This window comes from Pelobates fuscus, chromosome 2 (genome assembly GCF_036172605.1).
Source record: "Pelobates fuscus isolate aPelFus1 chromosome 2, aPelFus1.pri, whole genome shotgun sequence".
In the NCBI taxonomy this organism is placed as follows: domain Eukaryota; kingdom Metazoa; phylum Chordata; class Amphibia; order Anura; family Pelobatidae; genus Pelobates; species Pelobates fuscus.
The window spans coordinates 160,522,879-160,547,639 of record NC_086318.1 but is presented as its reverse complement, the minus strand read 5'-3'; the positions used below and the strand labels follow the sequence as shown (position 1 = coordinate 160,547,639).

At 38.9% G+C, this 24,761-nt stretch overlaps 1 protein-coding gene across 3 annotated transcripts in view; it reads right to left on the bottom strand.

Annotated features, from left to right (window-relative positions):
* The window catches only part of MYOM2 (myomesin 2), a 187,185-nt gene that overhangs the window by 149,107 nt on the left and 13,317 nt on the right, over positions 1–24,761 (bottom strand). Inside the window, exons 2-3 of one of the 3 annotated variants that reach the window (XM_063442912.1) lie at positions 13,949–14,077; positions 3,403–3,531 (exon numbers count right to left, since the gene is read on the bottom strand). In XM_063442912.1, coding sequence (XP_063298982.1) covers positions 3,403–3,531; positions 13,949–14,013 — 194 coding nt within the window. In that variant the 5' untranslated portion in view covers positions 14,014–14,077. Of the gene's footprint in view, positions 1–3,402; positions 3,535–13,948; positions 14,078–24,761 lie in introns of all 3 variants that reach the window. The other 2 variants (XM_063442911.1, XM_063442913.1) reach the window with 2 other exon arrangements.

Genomic DNA, 24,761 nt, shown 5'->3' with positions numbered 1-24,761 from the left:
TGATGTTTTTGAATAAGATTTTTACTCATTAACATAACGTTAACATAACGTTAATGGGTGGAAGGTGGTTACCGTGTTTTGCAATAAAATACTCGTTAAAATTGTGGCAATTTCATTGACAAATAGGTCACTGTAGAATTCGAGTCACGTGTCATTGGCTCATCTGTCATTCAAAGGATTCAAATATAATGAGGAAAGACCTCAAAGTGCATTGCAACCTTAAATTCATTATTGGAAATAACCCTCTATTACCTCCTTCTGCAAAAACATAATAGAGGCGATTTCTTAGAAGGTTTTCAAATGTATATAAAAGACTGCATAACATCCCGCAATGCTGTTTCACTAACATGTTGATGTATTTTTCAAATGAGAAGTCATAAGGGTATAGTTCTGTTTTATAATGCTGCTTTTGTAAAAAAAAAAAAAAATAATGGTGAAAAATAAAATGACTTTTTTATCAGAACTAATAAAATACTGTAAAAGGAAGGGATGGAAATAAACAACAATATTGATCACAGGAAAATGTAAGAGCTGATATTACAGGTTACATTTTAGGGGAGTTTAAAGATACGCAAGAGTCTCTTTCAGCGTTAAAAGAAATCAAAGACAAAACACAATAAGAAGGAACATTCAATTGCAGAGTTAACCACTTCAAATGTCATTAGCAACCAAACAGCTCACAGCAAGTAACATCTCACCCATAGGCTGAGACAACAAGTAACTTGTATTTGCTTTAAAGCACAAGTCATATTTAATCTTTATATTAGATAAGAACAATACACTCACGATAGTATAAAATGAAGAAAAGGACAGGAATATAATGTGTTTGTGAACCATCTGGAAATTAGCAAATCTGGTTTAATGTCTTAATTATCTTGGCATAAAAACACAGTAAATCAATGTTGCAAATCATCTAAATGTTGATGGTAAATCCAACAGTGACAAACTATAAAGATTCTCATAGAAATGTTTATGCTAGTGTAGTCTAGTTCAAATGTATTTGAGCATAATTATGAATAATTTATATTTTTTTCCCCAAACATGTTCTTTTTTTTAAAAAAAATAAAGATTTCCAAATAAAATCTACAAGAAAAGCGAAATATTTTAATTTATTTTAATGCAAAACCAGTTTGTGAGGGTTTCCATGGTGTGGATGTAAGGTTCCAAACATTTTTTAAAAAATTGGGAAACCCTGCTCTGCTTATGTTGAGGGCATGAATCCAGTCTAACTGGAATGGTTAAGCGGCACTGCCGCGCCAACCTTACATTAATCCTATTGTTTCCTCTCCTCTTCTCCTCTCAAGATCTGTTCTTCTTTTCTTTATTTCTGATCTAGTTTTCTTTAAACCATAAGCCAAAATAGGGACTACTTTGTCTGGTATATCTTTCCTACCCCTGACTTTCTTTGACCAAAGGAGAAACTTAAGTCAGCTCCATTTCCTGTGTCAGGAGGAGGGTGAGTACTTTCTCCGGCACAGGAAATGGAGCTGACAAAGTCCTCATGCTATTTTTATCAAAAATGAATGCAACGTTTGTGCCTTGTATATAATTTAAGTGCCTTTCAAAAAAGGCTAAGAATGGAGACACATTCCGTGTTTTATGTTATAGTAGTGCTTTGAATCCCTTATACAAAATACATTTTAACGTAGAGTCCATTTTCCTTTATCTAGTCCATTTTGTTAAATTGACTTGTCATTTCTTTAACTGCTTGTATTAGTAGTAAAAGTACATCAAGCTTATGTCTGCCTTCTCCAAGATTGTGTTATAGTGGACTTTTTTTACAGCAGCAAATGATGGAAGGTTATTATATTTTCAATTTCCTATTTTGTTTTATTGGGGGGGGGGGGAGTTCTGTGTATTTGATGGGTTTGTAGATGAGAGATGAAGATAGATCAGTTAGTGATTATTTGTGAACATTCTTGCTGTGTACGTTAGATTGCAGGCCCAGCTGCATGCAATTCAATTATTAATCATATTTAAGCTTTATGATAAGCCAACAAACTGGCATGGCTGGTATATGTTCAACATTTCCTTCTTTTTGCTAGTAATACATTTCAACATCAGTGTTCTTTCCTCATAACAAGAAAATGTTCAAGAAAACCTAATGATGTTCATTATGAGATTATTTGCCATAGAGTTATTTTTTTGTTATTTGTTTGGGGGGTTTTATATGTGATTAATTTGATATCAATTTTGAAAGCAAGGAAACCAATGCATTATAATGTCAATTTCACAGATCACACCAAATTATTCACTTTATATTTTAAGATTAATTCAGAAAAGAAAAAAAAATGTGTTAAGTTTAAAATATATATTTTTACATACAAATGTTATGGTGTTATAGGTAATATACCAAATATGTTTTTTTTGTTTTGTTTTGTTTTTTAAAGGGGATTAGCTCAAAAGGGGAAATAGACTTATATGGCAATAATGAATCCTTTTGGTTTCATAAAATATTTTATTCTGAGTGTATTAGTGTGTATAATTAGCATTTGCATAGCTCATTAAAGGGTTACTCCAAGCATCATAACCAGTACAGCCCGCTGCAGTAGTTATAATGCTAGGTGTACCCTGACCCCATTTTCTGATAATAAGGCAAACAAATTTTCAACAGTTTGGCCACTGTGTCCCAGCGTTATTGATGTCCCAATAACGCGGCCAGAGGGGAAGTTACTGCAGCAGTGGAGTTAAATTTCATATGAGCAGCATTTCAAAGTGAAATGCTTAACATATGACTCAAGGCACCATAACCACTTCAAATCAGCTGACACTCTCAGTCTATCACTTGTTACCTATTGGTCGAAATAATACCTAGTGCAGAGACCAAAAGGAAGGTCAGAAGTCAGGGGCAGTGGTGTCAGGTGTAGTGGAACCAACTATGGGGCTCATAGCTGAGGTACTTACCTAAGCAAAGCAAATCTCATTCATGATGCCAACATGCTGGCTTAATTGTCTATTGCTGGTGTCTATACTCCTTAACCAACACTAGCAGTGCCAGCTAGAGAGTTAACACGACAATCACAGTGCATACGCTTTGGTTTCTATGGGTGGAGAGCACAAGGACTGCCTGTGTCATAAAATTGATTGACAGGTGGAAGAAAAATCTATTTTTAATTGTTTTTTTTTCACTCCAAATCTATATTATTTGCTAGCCAAACTGCGAGCACAATGTATAGATGTAATTTTAAAAAGAGCAAAACTAGTTTTAGGCACTACAGTTGCCCTTTAATATATGCAAATAATCAAAATATTGTTTGTTTGTTTTATCCAATTTTATTCACTAGTGCCATATCAATATATTTCCTTATATTTTAAGAACACTGTTTTACTGTTTTATTTTGAGTACACCTGTTTGTTGCAGACATGCCACCAGCCCTGTCTGTGGTACAGAACAATGTGTACCTTGCTTTATACTCAGGGCTATAGTATTGTTGAATATCTCTATCAGCCCCACATATGCATTTAATTCTTGATGAACTTGCTGAACGTGTGGAGCTTGCTGAGCTTCTGTAAGCGGAAGCTGAGGAGCTTCTTCTAAAGTAATAGAAAGGAAATGATGCATGTTAATATGGAGACTACAGTATAATTTAACCAATAATAATTTATCTTTGTAAATACAAAACAACTTACTTCCCAAATGTGTGACACATTGTAATGTTTCATGAATGGCAAGAAAACAAAACAAAAGTATATAAACTTTAAAAGACGTTTTAGCATTATAATAAGCAATCATTTAGAAGAGGTCATATATAATTTAAAAAGAAAAACTGTAATTTCTCCGGAATTTACACTATTGAATAATACATAAAAAAACAATCACTATAATTTGTGTTAACCTTTTTCTGCATGAGATGGTCAGTTTTCTTTTAAATTTACATTAAAGATTTATCAAATAACATCATAATCCAGTTCAGACAAGGCAAAACCAGGACAAACTTTGCAAATGACAAGGAGTAATAGATACATTGTTTATTTTTTGTCTTTTTTTTTGCCTACTTTCTGTAAGATGACTGCCACATGCTAATGAAAAAGTAACAATGACTGAAAAGGCCATTTGTAGGCGAAAGAGTGTGGATTTCTATATTTAGCTTTATTTTTTGCACCTTACAAGTAATCCTGGAGCGTGATAGATCCACGTTAAAGCTGATTTCACTAAAAAACTAAAGTGCAAATGTTTTTCAAACTGGCTCTACCCGTTAGCTCTGGCTCCCCCCAGTCTCCTTGGCTGAGATAATCCAAATTGATAATCTCAGTTAATCTAATACTTTCCTATGGAAACGCATTGGATTGGCTGAGAATGTTAATTCTGATGATCCCAGCCAAAGTGGAGGCGTGAGGGGCGGAGTCAAATGTTGTGCAGATCAATCAGAATCTCCTCAAATAAATGCATCTCTATGAGAAATGTTCTGCGTCTCCATGCAGCACTTACCCAGGAAGCACCGCTAGTGGTGGTCTAAGTGACTGCCACTGGAAGTGTCCCTAGGCAGTAATGTAAACACTGCCTTTCTATGAAATTCCTGCAAGGACTGACTATACTAACCAGAATAACTACATTAATCTGTAGTTGTCCTGGTGACTATAGCGTCCATTTACAATGCCTTTTCGGGCATTACTAATAGGTCCCGCTACCTCAAAGCACCTGTTGCTGATCTCCATACCTCTGTCTGGCATAATTTTTGCCTCTGTGTGGTCCAATCAAAGGTTTCAATCAAAAAGACTGTGATTGGACCAATTTGCCTGCTTAGAGCACATGCACCAATTCCAAGCCAGCAAGGGGATGGAAGAAGTGAGGAAAAAGAAGGATGAAATAGAAAATAGAAAACTTTTTTAGCAACAGAGGGAGGCAGGAGAAAGCTCACACAGGGAAGGAGGGAAGGAGGGGAGAGTTAGCTTTCCCTTGCAGGTGCAATTACTGAAGATCTCAACATCTGTCGTGCAAACAGACAACAGATGTAAAATATGCATTAGGTAGTTCGGAAAAGAGTTGCAGTGATAGAAAGTTTCCAAAAGTCACGCGTGATAGATGTGTTACTAACCCCTGGGAAAAAGGTTAATAGTTCTCAATATGTGCAGTACTTCATGCAGGCAAACTTCACATACAGACTCCCATCATCATGACCACTTCAAATCACTGAATTGGTCATGGTGGTTGGAGTATCCCTTTAAGTTGAAAGGACCACTCAGGCATTACTTCCAGTACTTACAGTATGGTGGTATCCCAACTCAAGCCACATTTGCAATACTAAAGGACAGATTGAAGATCAAATTACATAATAGAGATCATGAATTAAATTAAGTAAATAGGACAAGCAGTACTCACTGTGAGTAGATAACCTAGAATAACCTAGATAACCTAGAATGTGCACAATCTAATATATTTCATCCAGATTGAATTCTTAATCCAAGACAAAACTTAGTTGCACATGCTTAAATGTAAATGAGCACAAACACCAACAGTAGGGCAGTATTTGACATCCAAGTGAAATAATCCTTAGTTCACAGAGCAGGATCAACCATAAATCAACCATAGCAACTGCCTAAGGTCCATGGATTTACACAGGAGCCCTGTAAATATTAATTGTCATCCCTATGTGAAAAATAAAAAAGGGCCCAACATTTGTAACCTGCCTAGGACCCTGTGAGATCGTAAGCCTTGTCTGTTAGCACTGATGAATTAGAATACATTAGAAAAAAAGAAAATAAAAATGCAGTATTGGAAAATGGCTAATTTTATATTATCAAAGTACTCCACCAATGCCTTGTAGAATACAGATCTGGTCAAGGTAAATAATATACAAAACAGAAATATGCATAAAATAAATAGATAAATGAATAAATAAATGAAATGAATAATTGCCCAATATAAATAAATCAATATACATTATATAAGCTAAATTAAACCATAACAAAATAGTCCAAAATGAAAGAAATCTAACATCAAAACACTTATCTTATCAAAACCCAGCATTAATAATATCCAGAATAAGCAAAAGAGCACAATCAGAATATTGCCCTAAGCCTTATTCTTTATGTATATCCAGAGGCAGAGAGCGTGAAGAGTCTATCACCCTCTAAACCAAGACTCAGAGCTACTCATAGCATGACACCTTAGGCATCTTGAGTGCTGTTTCTAACTTTTAGTATATATCTAACTGGAGGAATATGTATCATTTTAAATTGCAATGTATGTACCTGTGACAAGGGTCTCATGCTAAGATTGATGTCTTTTGAGAGTTTGCATCTTTTTTATCTAATGTAGTTTTAAACTGTTAAATATTTTATGTTTATTAAATATTAATTCAGCTAGGTATGTAGACACTGCTTTTTGGATGAAGATTTTATATATTTATAATGGATCCAGTGCAACTTTGCTTATGAAACATGTTGGATGGTGCAAACACATATTTACAATTGTATCTAACTTCTGAAAGGAAAGCTGTTGATTTAGCCTCTGTGTCACATTTAACAGCTAGTGTCCTTCTCTAATTTACTTTTATTTATTCGTTTTAAATCCTGTGTTGGTATGGAGTTGATTACGTAAAGGCCGTGGGAATCTAGCTGATAATCTAAGGTGCTTGGCTACAGTTTTGAATGGTGCTCTTTACCGGTGCACACTTTTTACTGAATAACTATGATCTGATATGCACGAAAATGTATATGAATTTACTAATTATGTGATGACTGCTGAACGGTGGCCCTGTCATATACCTGTTGAACAAATATTGCACTATTTGCTCATAATGGATGAATTGTCTATTTGCAGTTTACAAATCTGGGGAGAATACATAGACCACTCAAAGTAGCAATAGTACCCTCCAATACACTACACTCCCCATCTACCTCTGTACAAAATACAGCCCCTATGCCCTACAATCATTGTATAGTCTGTGACTCCCCCACAATTTAGCTGTTTATTCATGGCTACCCTCTGCTTGGAAGGTTGTTAGCCTTCCAAGGATTAAAATCCATACTGCACAATTTAAGCAAAGCAAATTAGCAAATACCTCTCAATGCAGGTGTATTGATAGGCATCCATTTGTTGAAACTGGTATTAAAAATAGATCCTAACAAAATAAAAATGTGGCCCTGCATTTTATCTTGCACTTCACCCCACAAATACTAGAGGCGCCCCTGTCTAGCCTTCTCCTTCTTGATAGCTGGATTCTAAAGGAGAGTCCTAAGTGAATTCCTATTTCATTACTACAATTTGGCATTATGTTTGTTCCTTGTCCAATCAGGCACAGTCAGACAGCTAAGATGTACTAGTGATGGGACTGTATGATGGACATTATTTAAGCATTCAGGATACAGCAGCCCTATTGAGAATTCAGTGCTTCAATATCTACTGAAATGTGGGAGAAACACACTAGACATATTCTACCCAATGAGTGAGACAGTCTTCACACCAGTAGACTCTCTGAATCTAGATAGCAGGTTGCACCATTTGTGATATGTTCCTACTCAAATAAACTGCTCTCAAGTGTGTTGAATAAATATGCATTATGCTTTATCAGACCTCCTGGCATCAAGCCATACATTTATACATCTACATCATGTCACTCTACACTGAGGCATACTACATCTATTAATCATTTCACCTATCAGAATGCCAGGTAAGATACAACACCAAAGAAGTAATCAGACGCTCAAGGATATACCCACATCACCAAAACTGTGTGACAGGGGTTACTGGCAAGGTAAGAATGATTCAAAGTAATATAACTACATTATATGAAGATAAGTAAGATCTGAAACTAGGCTAAGGGAACAATGACCAGCCAATTAACTTTCACATTGAACATTTTAGCATTGATATATGGCGCGGAATATACAAACTTAAAAACACCCTCGTTAAATGCATATTATTTACAGTGACAATGCTTTAAAACTTAAAAAGGTAAAGGAATAGTAGCATAGTACATCCTCCATGAGTAATACATATATTACTGCAAAATATGCACGATCTTACAGACTGAAAATAAGTAGGACATATACTATGTTTTCTGGACATATTTTGTGATAAATATGCAATATTGCAGAGAAACAAAACAAAGACATCCATGGAATTATTAAAAAACAAAAAACAGGATTGGAACCCAGATGAAAGGAGCACAAATAATCATTATCTGAGAAAAGAAAGAAGGAAATAGGCTCCTCTGAATTATGTCTGAAATAGAGAGCTAGAGGAAAAAAGAAAGAAAGAATGAACATTCTGAAATATTCTCATTCTAAGAAACAATACAAAAAGCCCAAACAATTTTAAATGTAGGCATTACACTGCTCACAGCACAACTTTCCAATACTGTCTGCTAATTCTTAAAATAAAAATATAATTAACTTAAATGTAGGCACAGGTATGCAGTCAGGAATTTAAAACACAAAGGCCTTGATGTAATATTTTTTTAAGTACCGGTATTTAAAATTTTTAAAAATATTTATTTTCTTTGCCAAATAGGAATTAAATCGTTTTTATTTTTAATTTGTTGTGTTGAGTCCTGTACATTTCATAGGGTTTTAATTAACAAATGTGCGAAAACAAATTTATAACATATTAAAGAAAACACATTATACATATCACTATATATATATACATAGACTGTCAAAATATTTTCTGTTAGCCAACATGGCATTATCCCGGCACATTGCCTGACTGGCTGCCGATGAGGTACAAGCTTGGCGTCATTCTGATAATGGGGCCCCATGTTATCCTCCTTTAACAAATCCCTCTAGCACTGACAGAGTACCACCTGTGCCAGGGATGGGCTGACAGAAGGGGCAGATAACCTCTGCACTGCACCTGTTTGTACAATTTGAGACAGTAAGGGGGTTATTCGCTAAACTCTGATTTGAAGTGAAGTGAAAGCCTTATTGCATCATCTAGAGTAGACAAAAATAGCTGATCTGAAAGCATTCACCAACTCAGCTGTAGTCAGAGCTTGTCTATTATAGGCTAAATTTGGAAATTCAGATTTCATTTTGCTAAGTTTCAGGTGTGAGGGGGGTGCGAGGGGGACCAGAGGGCACTATAGGGTTGGGAATACAGATTTGTATTCCTAACACTATAGAATCCCTTTACAATATTTTGCTGTGCACGCAATATGCTTAGATTCAAATGGTGCTAAAATATTTACCAGCAAGAGGAAGGTTTATAGTATATTGAAAGTGATTTACTAAGCAGGAAAAAGCTGGAGAGCCTTCTCTCTCTCTCCCTTGTTCATAAAAAGAAGTATGCTAGATCATTTTAACATTTTCACAAGATGTACCATGTCTGACTGCAAAGTTTCCTCAGACATAAAGGGTATTTATAAAGGGCAATGTTGGTGCACATTTCTAAACGTGGGGATATCTCCATGGAAACCTAAGTATTGCTCTTTATCCAGAGCCTCAAAGTCTAAGCTCCCCACATTATCTCCAGCTCTGTTTGGGCATCAATTTCTCAACCGGCACACTCACCCAGTACTAAGAACAATGTTGGCCCGGGTTATAATGAACTACGTCTTTCCTAGTCTGGCTAGAGTCATGCAGTTGGCTGTGCAGGTCCAAAAACTCGACTGGTGCCTCATCATCTGGGACTCAAACAGCTAAACTTATGCATTTTCAATTTAACTTTCATGTGTAACTGTTATTACAAATATTTACTACTGAGATTTGTGGTTTATAACGTGTAGATTTGTTACATGAGCAGTGCACTGCTAAGATATGACATCCGTGATAAAGTTGCACACACGTGATTTAGCTTGTGTTTATTGAAATATAATATAACAGAATGGTTTGGATCAGGGGGGCCAAGGGGCGGATCCACAGGTGTTTTTGGGCTACCGTTTCCATGATGCTTTGTCATTCTAAAGGCATGCTAAGCATCATGGGAATTGTGGTTCTGTAGGAGCTGGGGATCTGCCTTTTGGGCACCCCTGGTTTCAATCAATAGGTGTAGGCTAGTAAATCATATTGTCTGTGCGGATGACAAGTGAAAGGACCTATAACGTTTTTTTTTATTTTACTGTGGTCGCTAGTTTTGACAGTAACGGCACTGATGTTTGGAGAGTGCGTGTCCCATTTACCATAAGCTGAGCACCATGGGAAACGTACTCAACAAACATTGATATTGCCATTATTAAAGATTACTGGCTGTGTACTGTTCCCTTAATGCACAAATTGTCTTAAACATGCTACGCCTGACCTTGATATTCAATAGTTAAACCCACAGAATTGTTAGCCTGTTCTAATTCTACCCGAAGGAAATATGACATTATATATATTGTTAATAAAGTTATTGTTCTGTTAAAAAAAAAAAAATATGTTGCCATTTTAATATTTTGATATATTTGTTTAATATATGATATATATTTATATATTTTTTATATATTACTATCTTGAATATCATTTTATGTTTTTCCAAGAGTATTAAATAATGTGAAAAGCTTATTTAAAAACAAAACAAAATTGAGGACTTGTATTTACAAAATCCTCTCAGGAAAACCTGTCATATCTTAAAAAAATAGTTATGTTTATAAGTCAGTAAACATACCCATGCTACAAATTAGCACAACTCATGGGTATCTGTCACTTTTGAGTGCTGATAGACCCCTCTTTGGAATTTTCCCACGCTTGTAAAATGACACAGAGCACTGTGATTGGATGGCTTGAAATCCATCCAATCACAGTGCTCTGTGTCATTTTTCAAGCGTGGGAAAGTTCTTTGGAATTTTCCCACGCTTGTAAAATGACACAGAGCACTGTGATTGGATGGCTTGAAATCCATCCAATCACAGTGCTCTGTGTCATTTTACAAGCGTGGGAAAGTTCTTTGGAATTTTCCCACGCTTGTAAAATGACACAGAGCACTGTGATTGGATGGCTTGAAATCCATCCAATCACAGTGCTCTGTGTCATTTTACAAGCGTGGGAAAGTTCTTTGTAATTTTCCCACGCTTGTAAAATGACACAGAGCACTGTGATTGGATGGCTTGAAATCCATCCAATCACAGTGCTCTGTGTCATTTTACAAGTGTGGGAAAATTCCAAAGAACTTTCCCACGCTTGTAAAATGACAAAGAGCACTCTGATTGGCTTAAACCCACCAATCAGAGTGTTCTTAGGCTAATTGCAGGGCGGGGCAAGGCTTTATAAGCCTTGCCCCGCCCTGCAGACCTCAGTCTGCGCGGAGCCCTCCATGGGTGAAGATGGATTATTTTTTTGTGCGCTCGGGTTTTTTCTTTTTCGTCGGGTTTTTTTTTGCGCTCGGGTTTTTTATTTTATTTTTAGTTCGACGACTATGATGGTTTTTTATTTGGCCTTTTTTGGGGCTGAAAATGAAGATTTTAGAAAAAAGAAGACGTCGAATGGTAAGTTTAATTTTACTTTACAGGTTAGCAATTTTATTCCCCCCTCACTATTTTTTAGGGTGAGGGGGGTAGGTAGGGGCATTTTTTATTTTGGTGGGGGGCCCAAGCCCCTAGTCACCTTGATGGGGGGGGGGAATTTACTTAGTGCCCCCACCCGCCGCCCAGGGGTGGGGGCGGGGGGAGGACAGTAGGTCCCCCCCCATTATCGTTATGGCCCCCACCCGCCGCCCAGGGGTGGGGGCCGGGGGGGAGGACAGTAGGTCCCCCCCCCTTTTACCATTAGGGCCCCCACCCGCCGCCCAGGGGTGGGGGCCGGGGGTTGGAGGACAGTAGGTCCCCCCCCCTTATTACTATTATGGCCCCCACCCGCCGCCCAGGGGTGGGGGCCGGGGGGGAGGACAGTAGGTCCCCCCCTATTACTATTATGGCCCCCACCCGCCACCCAGGGGTGGGGGCCGGGGGGTGGAGGACAGTAGGTCCCCCCCCCCTTATTACTATTATGGCCCCCACCCGCCTCCCAGGGGTGGGGGCCTGAGGGGAGGACAGTAGGTCCCCCCTCATTCCCATTATAGCCCCCACCCGCCGTCCAGGGGTGGGGGCCGGCGGGGGAGGACAGTAGGTCCCCCGTCCCCCCCTTATTACCCTTTTTTTTTTTTTTTTCAGTGAGCAGCCACTGGCTGCTCACTGTTTAGTGGACATGCCCCTACTCGCGATATAGCGAGTAGGGGCATTGGGGAGATTTTAATCTCCCTTGTGCTATTATGGGGGTCATATTGACCCCCATAGAGTGAGGAGGGGACCTGGGGGGCTTATGAAGTGGTGGGGAGCACTGCTCCCTGCCGCTTCTGTCTTTACATATTGCAAGGAGGGAGCTGCACGCCGGTAGCTCCCTCCTTGTAATAAAAGCGAACAAACAAACGAACACTGATACACAGTGTTAGTTTGTTCGTCTGATTTTTTCTATTCATTCATTCGTCTGTCTGATGGTGAAATTCCCGTTCGCATGTCCAGATGTTTCACTGGGCATGTGCGGGAATCTCAGGGCTATCTAGTGTGGGTAGATGACGTGTCCCACAGGGACTTCACCTACCCACACAAAGATGGCGGCGCCCTGAATATAGATAGGGGTAGAAAATAAAGAATAAAAAATAGGTAATGTGGGGGGCATAGGGGCATTTGGGGGTGACTAGGGGGTCGATTGGATGTAGTTGAGGCGGGAGGGGGGTTAAAAAAAAAAACGGAATTCGGCATGACAGTGCCGCTTTAACTAGATTTGGGGTGACGGGACTGGACCTAAATTGTGATGAGAACACTGTAGAATTAAGAATAAAGGTTTGTATTCATAGAGTTATAATGTTCCTTTAAAGAATGACAAAAAATGCATAAGAAAAAAAGTTCTCAACTTGTTTTTTCTTTTTTTTTTTTTAATTTAATATAGATGTATTTATTTGTATCTCTGCTGCTCTTGTTTTATTTATTTACTCTTTTTATTTTTTTTGCCTTTTGCTAGTTAAAAGTGTGGGGTCTTTTCAAACCCAGTTGTATAAACCTTTGGTTTTCCTCTCTCTTGGTTCAGGAGTTGGAGGAGAGACTAATAACTTAGAATGCTCCCTACATCTTTGTTATTGCTGTATGTGTTTGGGTGGAGGGTAATAAAATGATGGGGGTTGTTGGTGCCTAAGTCCCTTACCCAACAAAACTCCTTAGCTCTAGAGGCTGCCTGTTCCTTTGGCTCTACTTAAAACAGAATAAAGGTGCAAGGTTTCTTTGGTTATAATAAACAGATGACTCTCTCATGGACAGGGGTCTTTAAAACGATAGCCTCCCACCAATCCTGTATATATCCTATCTACCCCTCCATCTACTAATAAGTATTGGGAAGGGTGTGATACATTCTAGTGATTACAACAAAACCTGTGTAATTAAATATTTTTTTGTCATAAAACACAGGGACAATAAAAACCATCATATTTTAATGTTTTTGTTTTTTTGACCAGCATAATGATATCATAAAAAAAAAAGTAATCCATACTCTCCAAACAGGGGAAGTAGATCTTAACACGAAGACTTTCAACCAATCATAGTCTATTGAAGCATCCACAAGCCAGTATGAACTTGCGGATGCTTCAATAGACTATGATTGGTTGGTTGCAAAGTTTTGCAGTTTTTTGGTTATTTTTGTCAGCTCGGTTTTTTTTACTATAAAATGGTTTACAATGTATCACATTCTATATAGTCTAAAGTATTTGTAGGCATTCATTTGCAATTTAGCCCAGGTTTACTAAACCTGACAGGCAACTTATAATAAAAGTGCACACATCAGTAAATAAAGCAAAGTTTGCAAAATCGTATTCATAAACCAGTCTGCGTTGACAAGTATACAAACTGTCACCTTTCTCTTGACATGATGTGGTTGAATACTATCTTTAAACGGGACACACAAAATAACACTTTGCCCCCCAAAAATATAAAAAAGATCAGTTCGGGCTTTAAATTCGAGAAAATGTGACATGACTTTCACGTTGACATAAAACGTCAGTTTTTCAGTAAGTACAGTAGTCACTGAATACATTAGGCATTTCCAAAGAAAACAAATATTCTACTTACTTTTGTGCTGAATATTCCTGGACAACATATTTAGATTGGACGTTGCGATAAGATTGGTCATAATGTTTCTGTTTCTTTTGGTAAAACGGAACAGCTTTAGACATGGTGTCAGCCGATTTCTAAAGCTAGAAAGAAATACGTATTTATTATGTATACACAGCTAGGCATAACCAACCAGTAATCAAATGTTGAATGTATCTAGCAATGTCACATACATTTATAAATAAAAAAAACAGTTTATGCATGTTTGCATCCAGACAGTAGGCATACTCTAGTAATACTCATCAAATATGTATAATCAGTAATGTAAAGTGTGTGTTTCTATATAATCAGTGAAGTAAAGTGCATGTTTCTATCTATCTATATTTTTGCAAACAGCATACATGCTGCCTCATCAGTTACACCCTTGCCTCATGTTTTCATTGAACCGCAATGTAACCATGACAGCATATGACAATTATAGAATCACAACTGCCAGTAGGAAATCTTTCATTTGGTCAAATTTAGATCGGAGAATAGAACAGCTATATAGTAATGTGAGCAGGAATAAGCATTAGTAATATTAATAGTGCTGTTGTTTAATTAAACTATTTAAGACTGCAAACAGAATGCTAACCTTATAATGTTATATAAGCTAAGAACGTTCAGCATAAGCAATGTGGGTGTCAGATATGCAGTATCTATCTATATGTCTCTAAATTAAACTTTGCATATATATATTTAGATATACCGGTATAACAAAAGTAGACATTACTAACATACAAAAATATGTGCATAAAAGCAACAATATCGAAGAAAATAAAGTATCAAGCACAATACTTGTATGGAGCAAGTGTCAGTAACAATAAGTAGAGTTCAACCCCAAACATGTTTATAACTCGTTTTGATGCTTTGTGCTAGAATGTAATTACAGGACCCACCATTGTCACATAAAAAGAGCTAAACTGGCTATCACTGAAATCCAAACGCACCCTTCATCTTTCCAGCCTTGTGTTTAACACCTTAAGGACACATGACATGTGTGACATGTCATGATTCCCTTTTATTCCAGAAGTTTGATCCTTAAGGGGTTAAGAGCTTTTCTGGGAAGCTCCCACAATACCTGAGCAGAATGCTCTCCTCATGTGTTCCTACCTCCTATAACCTCCAATTCAGTATCAGCACTGTATGTAATATGCTACATTATGAAAAGAAAGCGGCTCAATCCTCATTTGCCTACAGAGCACCACAATTATGGAAAACCATAATATTAATATTATACTGTACCCTATTGTAACAATGCTATGATGGTGGGCCCAGGACAAACTTGAAAACGTGAAAAATGTCAATGTTTACTTCCTGGTTATATATTTCATAAAATAAATAAATGAATAATGGTAGCAAATTGCTACCTTTCTCAAAGGATTAGGAAAAGTGCTGCCGCAGCCATTGACACTGAATGTGTTTTGAGATCTTAAACTGAACTTGTTAACTGATCCAAAACTCAGTTATACACTCTTGTATAACACAGACAACTCTGATAAATCACTATTAGTGATCTAATAAAACAGAAATGACAACTGTACTGCTGCAGCACTTTAAAACATGTATAGTGAAATTAAATATATATATTTCATATATTACAACCTTTGCATGTATTATAATGAAATATAAAAATATGTTTTAAAATATGTATGCAAAATAAACCTCAAGAGGTTACCTTGGCTACACAGATGACACCATATTACACATATCTCATTCATCACAAATAATTCATCAACCATAGACAGTTTTCCAAGAGTGATTTAGAAACATAGAAACATAGAATGTGACGGCAGATAAGAACCATTCGGCCCATCTAGTCTGCCCAATTTTCTAAATACTTTCATTAGTCCCTGGCCTTATCTTAGAGCTAGGATAGCCTTATGTCTATCCCACGCATGCTTAAACTCCTTTAGTCATTTAGTCCTTAACCCCTTAAGGACCAAACGTCTGGAATAAAAGGGAATCATGACATGTCACACATGTCATGTGTCCTTAAGGGGTTAAAGAGTATTAAACTTACTAACAGAATATTATTTATCCCGCCTTTTAACCAACATCTTGAATTTGAATATTTTTTGATGAAAAGTTTACCCTCAAATTAACATAGCTTAATATAGTAGAGAATGCCACATATTGCTCTACTAGATTTTATAATTCCACATCTGAATGTTTGCACGGACTTAAAGCTATCCATATAGATAAGTGTCCACAGTCTACTAACTGGCTGATAGGCACATGTCAGTCTCCAGATTTTGATGTCAATCACTTTTTCAAGAACCATTCACTCCTATGCAATCTCTACAGCCCAGTTTGAATCAGCCACCAATGTTGTTACATATCTCTTTTGTAACATAATTTAAAAGTTATTGATTCCAATATTCAAAAGCAAACTTTATTTCAAAAATAAAATAATATTTTTGTGCAGAGTTTTGCCATTTGTTAAGTCACAAAAAGAAAACAACTACAAAACATATGCTAATTCACTAATGATCCAAAGGATGGCCCTCACACAGCAAATTCTTTAAATCCCAATTAAAAAAAAAGTTAAAATATGCAGAAAACTCACTAGTTTTTTTTAATTTTATTTTTATTAATTGGGGTTGAAATGATTTGTAGTGTCAGGGTCATACTTTGAAGCATTTCTATATATATTTTTCACTCTCCCCCATTATTCCTCTAGGGCAGTGACTGATATTCACGAAATTATCCTCTCAGTACTAACTAACTTTGCCTTTTTCTAATACCTTAATGTTCTTTTACTTCAAAATCTAGTCACACAGGTCACAGCAAAGAGTAAATAATGATTGGATACAAAACAATGTATTGCCATTACCTGTACTCTGGATCCATTGCTTCCATATATATTTACATACATAATTTGAGTAGTAACCACTTTTGAAGCAATGTATGCTGTCTTTTAAAATATTTGCAAAATTCAGCTTCCAGGAAGTATGCAAGTCACATATACACACACTTAAAAGGGACACTCCAAAAACCATAACAACTTAATCACAATGAAAGGAGGTTCTGGAAGCTATCTTACCTTAAGGGGTTGAACTGTAAAATGATAAATACCTTTTTCATTAACTTTTCTCAATGGGGAACCACTTATAGGCCTGATTGAAGTCTTGGTTATTGAGCAAAAATGCAGTCTTGAGTGATAGGATATCAGCTTACAGACTTTAAGGCTAAATGATTTAACTCCTTCTGCTAGGGTAATGCCCAAGACCTTCTCCTCCTGGCAATTAAGTTGTTATGGTGCCCAGAGTGATCTTTATAACTCTTGCTATAGCTACATTATGTATCATTGTCTTGTGCAAATATATGTAAAATAAGAGACTAAGAAGTTCCTTTCTCTGTAATTTTGAAGTCACACTGCTGCTCAGTAGTGTTTTCTATTATTCTTTTTAATATTTGTCAAGCCATAAATATTTCTTCTGTATTTGTGTTGGAATCATTCTCTTTGATGAATAAATCTGTTTTCATCTACATCAGAATGTTTGTATTAGTGTTTATTGGCAAAATGCAAAACTAGAAATTCAGTGTTCCTTCAGCTCTATCTAATTTTCTAATCTTGTCTACAAGCATGCCATACCTCGAAGTATTTGAAATAAGCAAAGATGGGACATTTCAATGATTGAAAACAAATGTTTTTTTTTGTTCTTGTAGTCACACAATTCACTATGTTGTCAGCAAAAAAAGAGAAAAAAAATATCAATGCTTATTTGATATGAATCAATATTTTATAGTATTGATACTGTCATATGTATTTCTTAAACTGCAAGTTGACAACCTGCTCGCAAAATATACTCCAAATAAGTGAGGATAAAGTCTTTCACCGTGGAAGGTGAGATCTCATCACAAGTATTCATTTGACCACTCTGCTTCCTTATTAAACTGTCGGTTTTTGTCTTAACGTTTACAAATCTGTTGTCAACTTACTAATAGTCCCAGAGAATCACTCCCTGATCTATTGGTTTTATGTTTCACATGGATCCCTACAAATCAAAATGTACATGTGAGTATTATACAAAAAAAATAAACATAGATTTTATTAAATTAGTTTTTCATTCAGTTCAAATGAAAGTACCTATGTAATTTCTCTCTCTCTCTCTCTCTCTCTCTCTCTCTCTCTCTCTCTCTCTCTCTCTCTCTCTATGGTGAGTTAGGTCCTAGACCAGTGCTGTAAAGCAAATAAATGTTTTTTTGTTTTTTGTTTTTTTTTATTTGCTAGCGCATATAAAACCCTTAAAGGCATTCTATAGGGCCAGGAAAACAAACCCGTTTTCCAGGCACTATGGGCTTCAAGTGTGCGCCCCTCCCTCGGGGCCCCCACCCCAATCCCTCGATGCTGGGTCAGGCTCCGGCCACGCTCCTCCCCCGCCAACGTCAGCAAAAAGTCCATTTAGATTCCGGAAGCACTCAAGTGGCTGTCTGTTAGACAGCCACAGAGGGCAGACTTAGAGCTACAATGTAAACATTGTAGTTCTCTGAAACTGCAATGTTTTACATTGCAGCACTAAGTGCAAAAGGGTCACAGCACCCAGACCACTTCAATTAGCTGAAGTGGTCTGTGTGCCTACAGTGTCCCTTTAAAGATGTTTACATTATCATATATTAAATATCTAGTAAGTGTGCAATGCTGCACAAGAAAAAATACAATATTTAAAGTTAATAAAAAATCCTACCACAATTGGTAACCTTAAAATAGTGGAGATTCATCATCTGAATATAATTGAAAAGCACTGTAATAAAGAAGCACTTTATTTCAAAACAATGTAAAGATATACCTGTATGACCAAAAAACATTGCATTTCCTCCTCCATGACATAGACAAATTACATAATACTAACAAGCAATATGTGGATCTATAAGTATTGAAAATAATTATTGCAGAATAGATGAGGTCTCATTATTGCAAGAGCATAAATAAAAGAAACAAAGTAGCTCACATAAACAGGTAACATTAAAGATATTCCATGTTATACAGATTCTCCAACAAATCAATGGATCATTCGAGTGCTCTTTCTAATAGTCTTATGGTAAATTGCAGTCACTTTCAATTCATAGCTCAGAACATCCACGCTCATAGAATCCAGCAGAATCACTGTAATACTGAGGCCATATTAATAGAATGTCACAAGAATACTACTGTCTCATAAAGGATTCGACATGAAGCGTACCATACAAGAATTCAGACTCTCCCTTAATTCTTTAAGTCCATTACACTTAATTCAGTGCATAGATGGTCACAGAACCAGAGGTTTAATTTATACTTGGTATTTAACTTTCTCCCATTACAAAGTATAAATAAAAAAGCGAAATTAAACATCGGAATAAATGCTTATGTATATTGTAATTTGAACACTTTAGCAAGCAATAACCTGGGTTTCACTTTTTAATTCCAATTTTATAGCATGACAGGAGGCTTCATATTTGCTTAAGTCTCTCTTTACTATAACTCCACAGCAGCACATTAACATAGAGAGATAAACACCAAAGACAAAAACATAAGGCATCTATATAAAGCTCCTCCTAAGCCACCATTTCCTCTTTCTTTGCTGCTCCGCAGACAGTACAGGTCAGAGTACCACTGCTTCCTGTTCTTTATGGATGGCTGTGTGTCTTTTTGTATATGATTTGTGATTTTATTCTCATGTCATGCTACAGGAGAACCTCTGTTTGATCCTTGGTCTATCCGGCACCCCAGATCCTCAGAATGGTCACTGCCCGACCACTTAGCACAATTCGTGCACTACTGGGTCCGTAGACCTTTGGAAGGGGAGGCCCGCAAGAAACTGCGGGTGGAATGCCCCAGACCCGTCCTGCCGGACAAGGTGGCAGCGACCCCGGATTTTGATCCCCTGTTGCTGACTCCGCTGTGGCAGGGTCAAGCTTGGTTCCCGGAACTCCTGGATCTCTTCTATTGGGACCCTCTTCTCTTACCGTCTGCTCGAAGACGGCTCTGTTCCGTATGGACAACAAACTATCAGAGCTGGGATCCAAAGAATTGGGCCTCCTGGCTAAAGGCCTACTGTTCGGGGAACCTTTTATTAAGGAGCTACAGAAACACGTCAATCTGTTTACTTCCCTGGATAAAGCTCAATCTTCCATTAAGAAGGTATTTCGGCCACAATCATCCCGGGTTTTTGGACGGGCTGGTCGACAGCGGGGTTGTGTCTCCAGCCGCGGCTGGTCTTCGGGCCGCCACAGATCCCGTGGTCCGTCCTTCTTTCCATCATACCAATCCAGAACCCCCTACGCTCAGAGGGTGGATAGAGGTTGTGGATACCGCGCCAGAGGACGGGCGAGATTTCCTACAGGTGAGTGCAACTCCTGCCACTTTCGATCACCCTACATTGCATGCGGGCAGACTGTTTCACTGTAGGGACAGGTGGCGGGAGGTATGTCATAGATTTCCATTCCCCTCCAACACAGGTTGGTCCTCCAAGGATCCCCATCATCGCAAGGGACCAGCAGTCCTTGATAGATACGGAAGTTCGGGCACTGTTCGCCAGGGGCGCGGTCCAACGAGACCCAGATTTGGGGGGTTTCTTCAGATCGTTTTTTTCTGGTGAAGAAAAAGTCCGTAGAGTTCCGCCCGGTGATCAATTTACTGTCTTTGAACACCTTCGTGGTCTACAACCACTTCAAGATGAAGGGCATTCATCTTCTTCGGGACCTTCTCCGGCCGGGAGACTGGTTCACGAGGCTGGACTTGAAGGACGCTTACCTTTCCGTCCCGGGGGACGAGGATTGTCACAGATTCCTTCGCTTTGTCTGAAAGGGCGTTCCGTGCCAATTTACATGCCTTCCCTTCGGCCTCAGCTCAGCTCCTTGGTGCTTTACCAAACTCCTGAAGCCGGTGGTCGCCCATTTCAGGTCGGAGGGCGTCCACTGCATAATATATCTGGACGACTTGCTGATTTTTTGCGAGGACCCCTCCAGGCTCAGATCTCAGACTCGCTCTGCGATCTCCTTATTGGAACACCTGGGGTTCGTGGTCAATCTGAAGAAATCGGCTTTGGAGCCTTCGCAGACGGTGGAGTTCTTGGGATTCGAAATCGACGCGAAGGAATGCGTTCTACGCCTGCCCCTGGCCAAGATAGCGACCATTCGGAAGGAGAGAAGACGGATTTTACGGCAAGACCGGATTCCCCTTCGAATGTTAGCTTGCGTGGTGGGTCTCCTCTCTGCCTCGATACAGGCGATCTACCCGGGCCCACTGCATTACAGGGCCATGCAATGGCTGAAGGCTCACTTCCTACGCAGGATGCCCTCTTACGACCAGTTGATCTCCCTGTCTCCAGACGTGAAAACTGAACTGCGCTGGTGGCTCCTGCATATGTCGGCCTGGAACGGGAAGGCGATCTTCAGACCCACCCCGGATTTTGTGCTGGAATCGGATGCGAGTCTTTGGGGCTGGGGCGCCACGTGCGCGACCGGGTCCACGGGGGGCCCATGGTCAGACAAGGAATCAGAATTCCACATCAATTGTCTGGAGTTGATTGCGGGTTCGTTTGCGATTCGGAGCCTGGCAAACCTCCTGTCGGACTGCTGCATCCTCCTTCGGATGGACAATGTCTCCGTGGTACAATACATCAACCGCTTCGGGGGCTCGGTCTCGAGCACTATCGGAAGTGACGAAGGAGATTTACAGTTTCTGTTTCCAATGCAACGTCACTTTACAAGCGGAGTATCTTCCAGGAGAGTCAAACCTGACGGCGGACTGGTTCTCCAGACATTGGAGGGATGCCAGCAACTGGAAACTCTTTCGGCCCATCTTCCTCGAACTCAGGTGTCAGAGGGGTCCATTCACAGTGGATCTATTCGCAGACCCATAAGTACTTCCCGGATCCAGCGAGCGCAGCGGTGGACGCTTTTCTCCAGGTGTGGCCTTCGCAGGGAGCGTATGCGTTTCCTCCGTTTGCTATTATCCCCGGGGTGTTGCTACAAGTTCAACGTCAACGTGTGTCCTTAGTGTTGCTGACTCCGCTGTGGCAGGGTCAAGCTTGGTTCCCGGAACTCCTGGATCTCTCCTATCGGGACCCTCTTCTCTTACCGTCTGATCGAATGCTCCTCACGGACTCCCAGGGCAACCCTCACCCTCTAGTGAGGGAGGGCCATCTGCTCTTGGTGGCCTGGACTCTTTCAGGGGTACCTGGAATGTCAAGGCGTTATCGCAATCGGCTAGAGACCTCCTCTGGGATTCCTGGGCTCCCGGGACAAGAAGGTGCTACCTGTCAGCATGGGGTTCCTGGTGTCGTTGGTGCTTGGAACGGGATATCGATCCCTTTACAGGCCCTGTAACTAACGTGCTGAATTTCTTGTCGCATCTCTTTGATTTGGGTCGGTCGTACCGCTCGGTTAATGTTACTAGGTCAGCTATCTCGGCGGCACATGTTCCGCTTAGAGGTTTTCCCATCGGCCAGGATCCACTAGTCTGCAGACTTCTGTGTGGGATGAGGCTGGCACGTCCTCCAGCACCTAAGTATTCCTCCCTCTGGGATGTGCGTATGGTTTTGGCGTTCCTTCAGGAATGGCCGGATAACCAGGACCTTTCCCTTTGCCAGCTTTCGGCTAAATTTGCCCTCTTGTTGTGTTTGGTATCGTTCAGACGTGTTTCGGATGTCCGGGCCTTCGATGTCGACGCTTTCACGTTTTCGCCAGAGGGGGGTCTCCTTCAAGGTGATTAGACGTACCAAGTCGGATTCGACGGTTGTGTCGTATCCTTACTTCAGGGATTCGCCTAAACTTTGTGTAGCGAAGGCACTGGCTCGTTATTTAGCGGTTACCGCTCCATTTCGCTCTTCTCATTCTGGCCAGTTATTGCTTTCATATGTCAGGCCCCACAAGCCGGTCTCGTCCCCTACCCTAGCTCGGTGGATAAGATGGCTGTTGACACTGGCGGGGGTAAATGCGTCCTTCGGAGCGCATTCGGTTAGGGGCGCCACGGCTTCCGGAGCTTTCAGGCAGGCGCTTCCCTTCAGGACATTTTGCGTTCGGCGGACAGGTCCCGTGAGGATACCTTTCGCCAAATCTACTTTAGATCGTCGGACCATGCTTCTTTTGCTTTGCTGTTGGAGCGTTAAAACAGCAAATATGAAGCCTCCTGTCATGCTATAAAATTGTAGATTATACTAGCTTTAGTGTAACTATAATCTTAATTTTATTAATGACAGGAGGCGAATATTCGCCACCCAGTTTTGTTTCCCCCCCCTTGTTTGGATGGAGTACTTTCTAATGTGTTTCTGTTGACTTCTGGTAGCCTGGGCTAGGTTTGGTGGTCTAGGGTTATGTATGGGGAAGTTGGGGGAGGTGTCTGGTATATTGTATTGCCGGTGATTGGTTATGGATTTCATGTCTTTTATACTGTCAGTACTGGATCGTGGGATTTATGTTTTATCAGTACATTTCGTTCACTAATCAGTGTTTTTCGACTCTGTTTATTTCGTTTAAGTTTAATGGTTGGACTACAGTTCAAGGAATCGACGGGCTTTGCAGGATGAAGTTCAAGATAACATCCATTCTCCGAAATTTCTTCAGGATGTTATTCATTGTTATGTTATATATTTTTTCATTTAATTGGTTTACTGGCATTGTTGTGTACGTTATGTTGTCGCAGCGTGAAAGAGAAAATGGTGGCTTAGGAGGAGCTTTATATAGATGCCTTGTGTTTTTGTCTTTGGTGTTTATCTCTCTATGTTAATGTGCTGCTGTGGAGTTATAGTAAAGAGAGACTTAAGCAAATATTCGCCTCCTGTCATTAATAAAATTAAGATTATAGTTACACTAAAGCTAGTATAATCTACAATTGTACTGGTAATGGATGTTCCATTGGTCATTACATTAGAGGATTGCTGCTCAGATAATGTCCTTTAAAATGTATATGAAATCCAACACTCCAAACAAATTTTATGGTTTTCCTACTATACGATTAGCATCAGTGCAATAATATAGGAAAATAAAAACACAATAGTGGGGAATTATCTACCAGAGTTATTCTCTAAAGTGATCATTCAAAGTGAATTTCAAATGTAAGGCTAAAGTAACCATAATGGAAGCATATTTGACTTTGACTAATTTATCAGGTTCTGCTATTTAGACGTTAAATTTGAAATTTCCTTCGAATTCACTATGAATTCTCACTTAAGTGAATAACTATGTTTTGTGCTGAAAAGCGTGTACTAACCAGCACACACACTTTATTGGTGACTTTACCCCTTTTACATAGTTGCACTAATCTTTAAAATGTGAAATTGTCATAAATAATATGCTTTGAGCTAAATAATTAGTTTGAGGGTAGACTGGGGAGATATCAATATTAAATAGATATTTAATAGATATATAAAAGGCCCTAATTTACAATTAATTTACAGTATTAAACCGCCTTTAGCAAAATATTACCTGTAGACTGACTTGAATCTGGCACTTTATATGAAGTTAGGTTTAAAGTGGCACCATTAGGGATTCACAACTCGTGATAATTTCCCTTTAATTGCTAGCTCTCAAAATCCTCTTTAGTTAATTTACAGCAGATTTAGGATGTTGACAGAGGTAAAAGTTCTATAAAAAGTCTTCTTTGAAAACAGATAAGGCCCTTACAAATAACCAAAGCTGGATGAGTGGTAATAATAGTCAAGGTCAAAATTAGATGGTTATTCACAGCTGTTGCAATGCATAACATTATGCTTCAAATTTATATTTATGTTCCTCTTAATAAAGAGTTTGCTGACTGTTACAGAATAAATATGTTAAATAATGCATAGTTACTCTAAAATATTT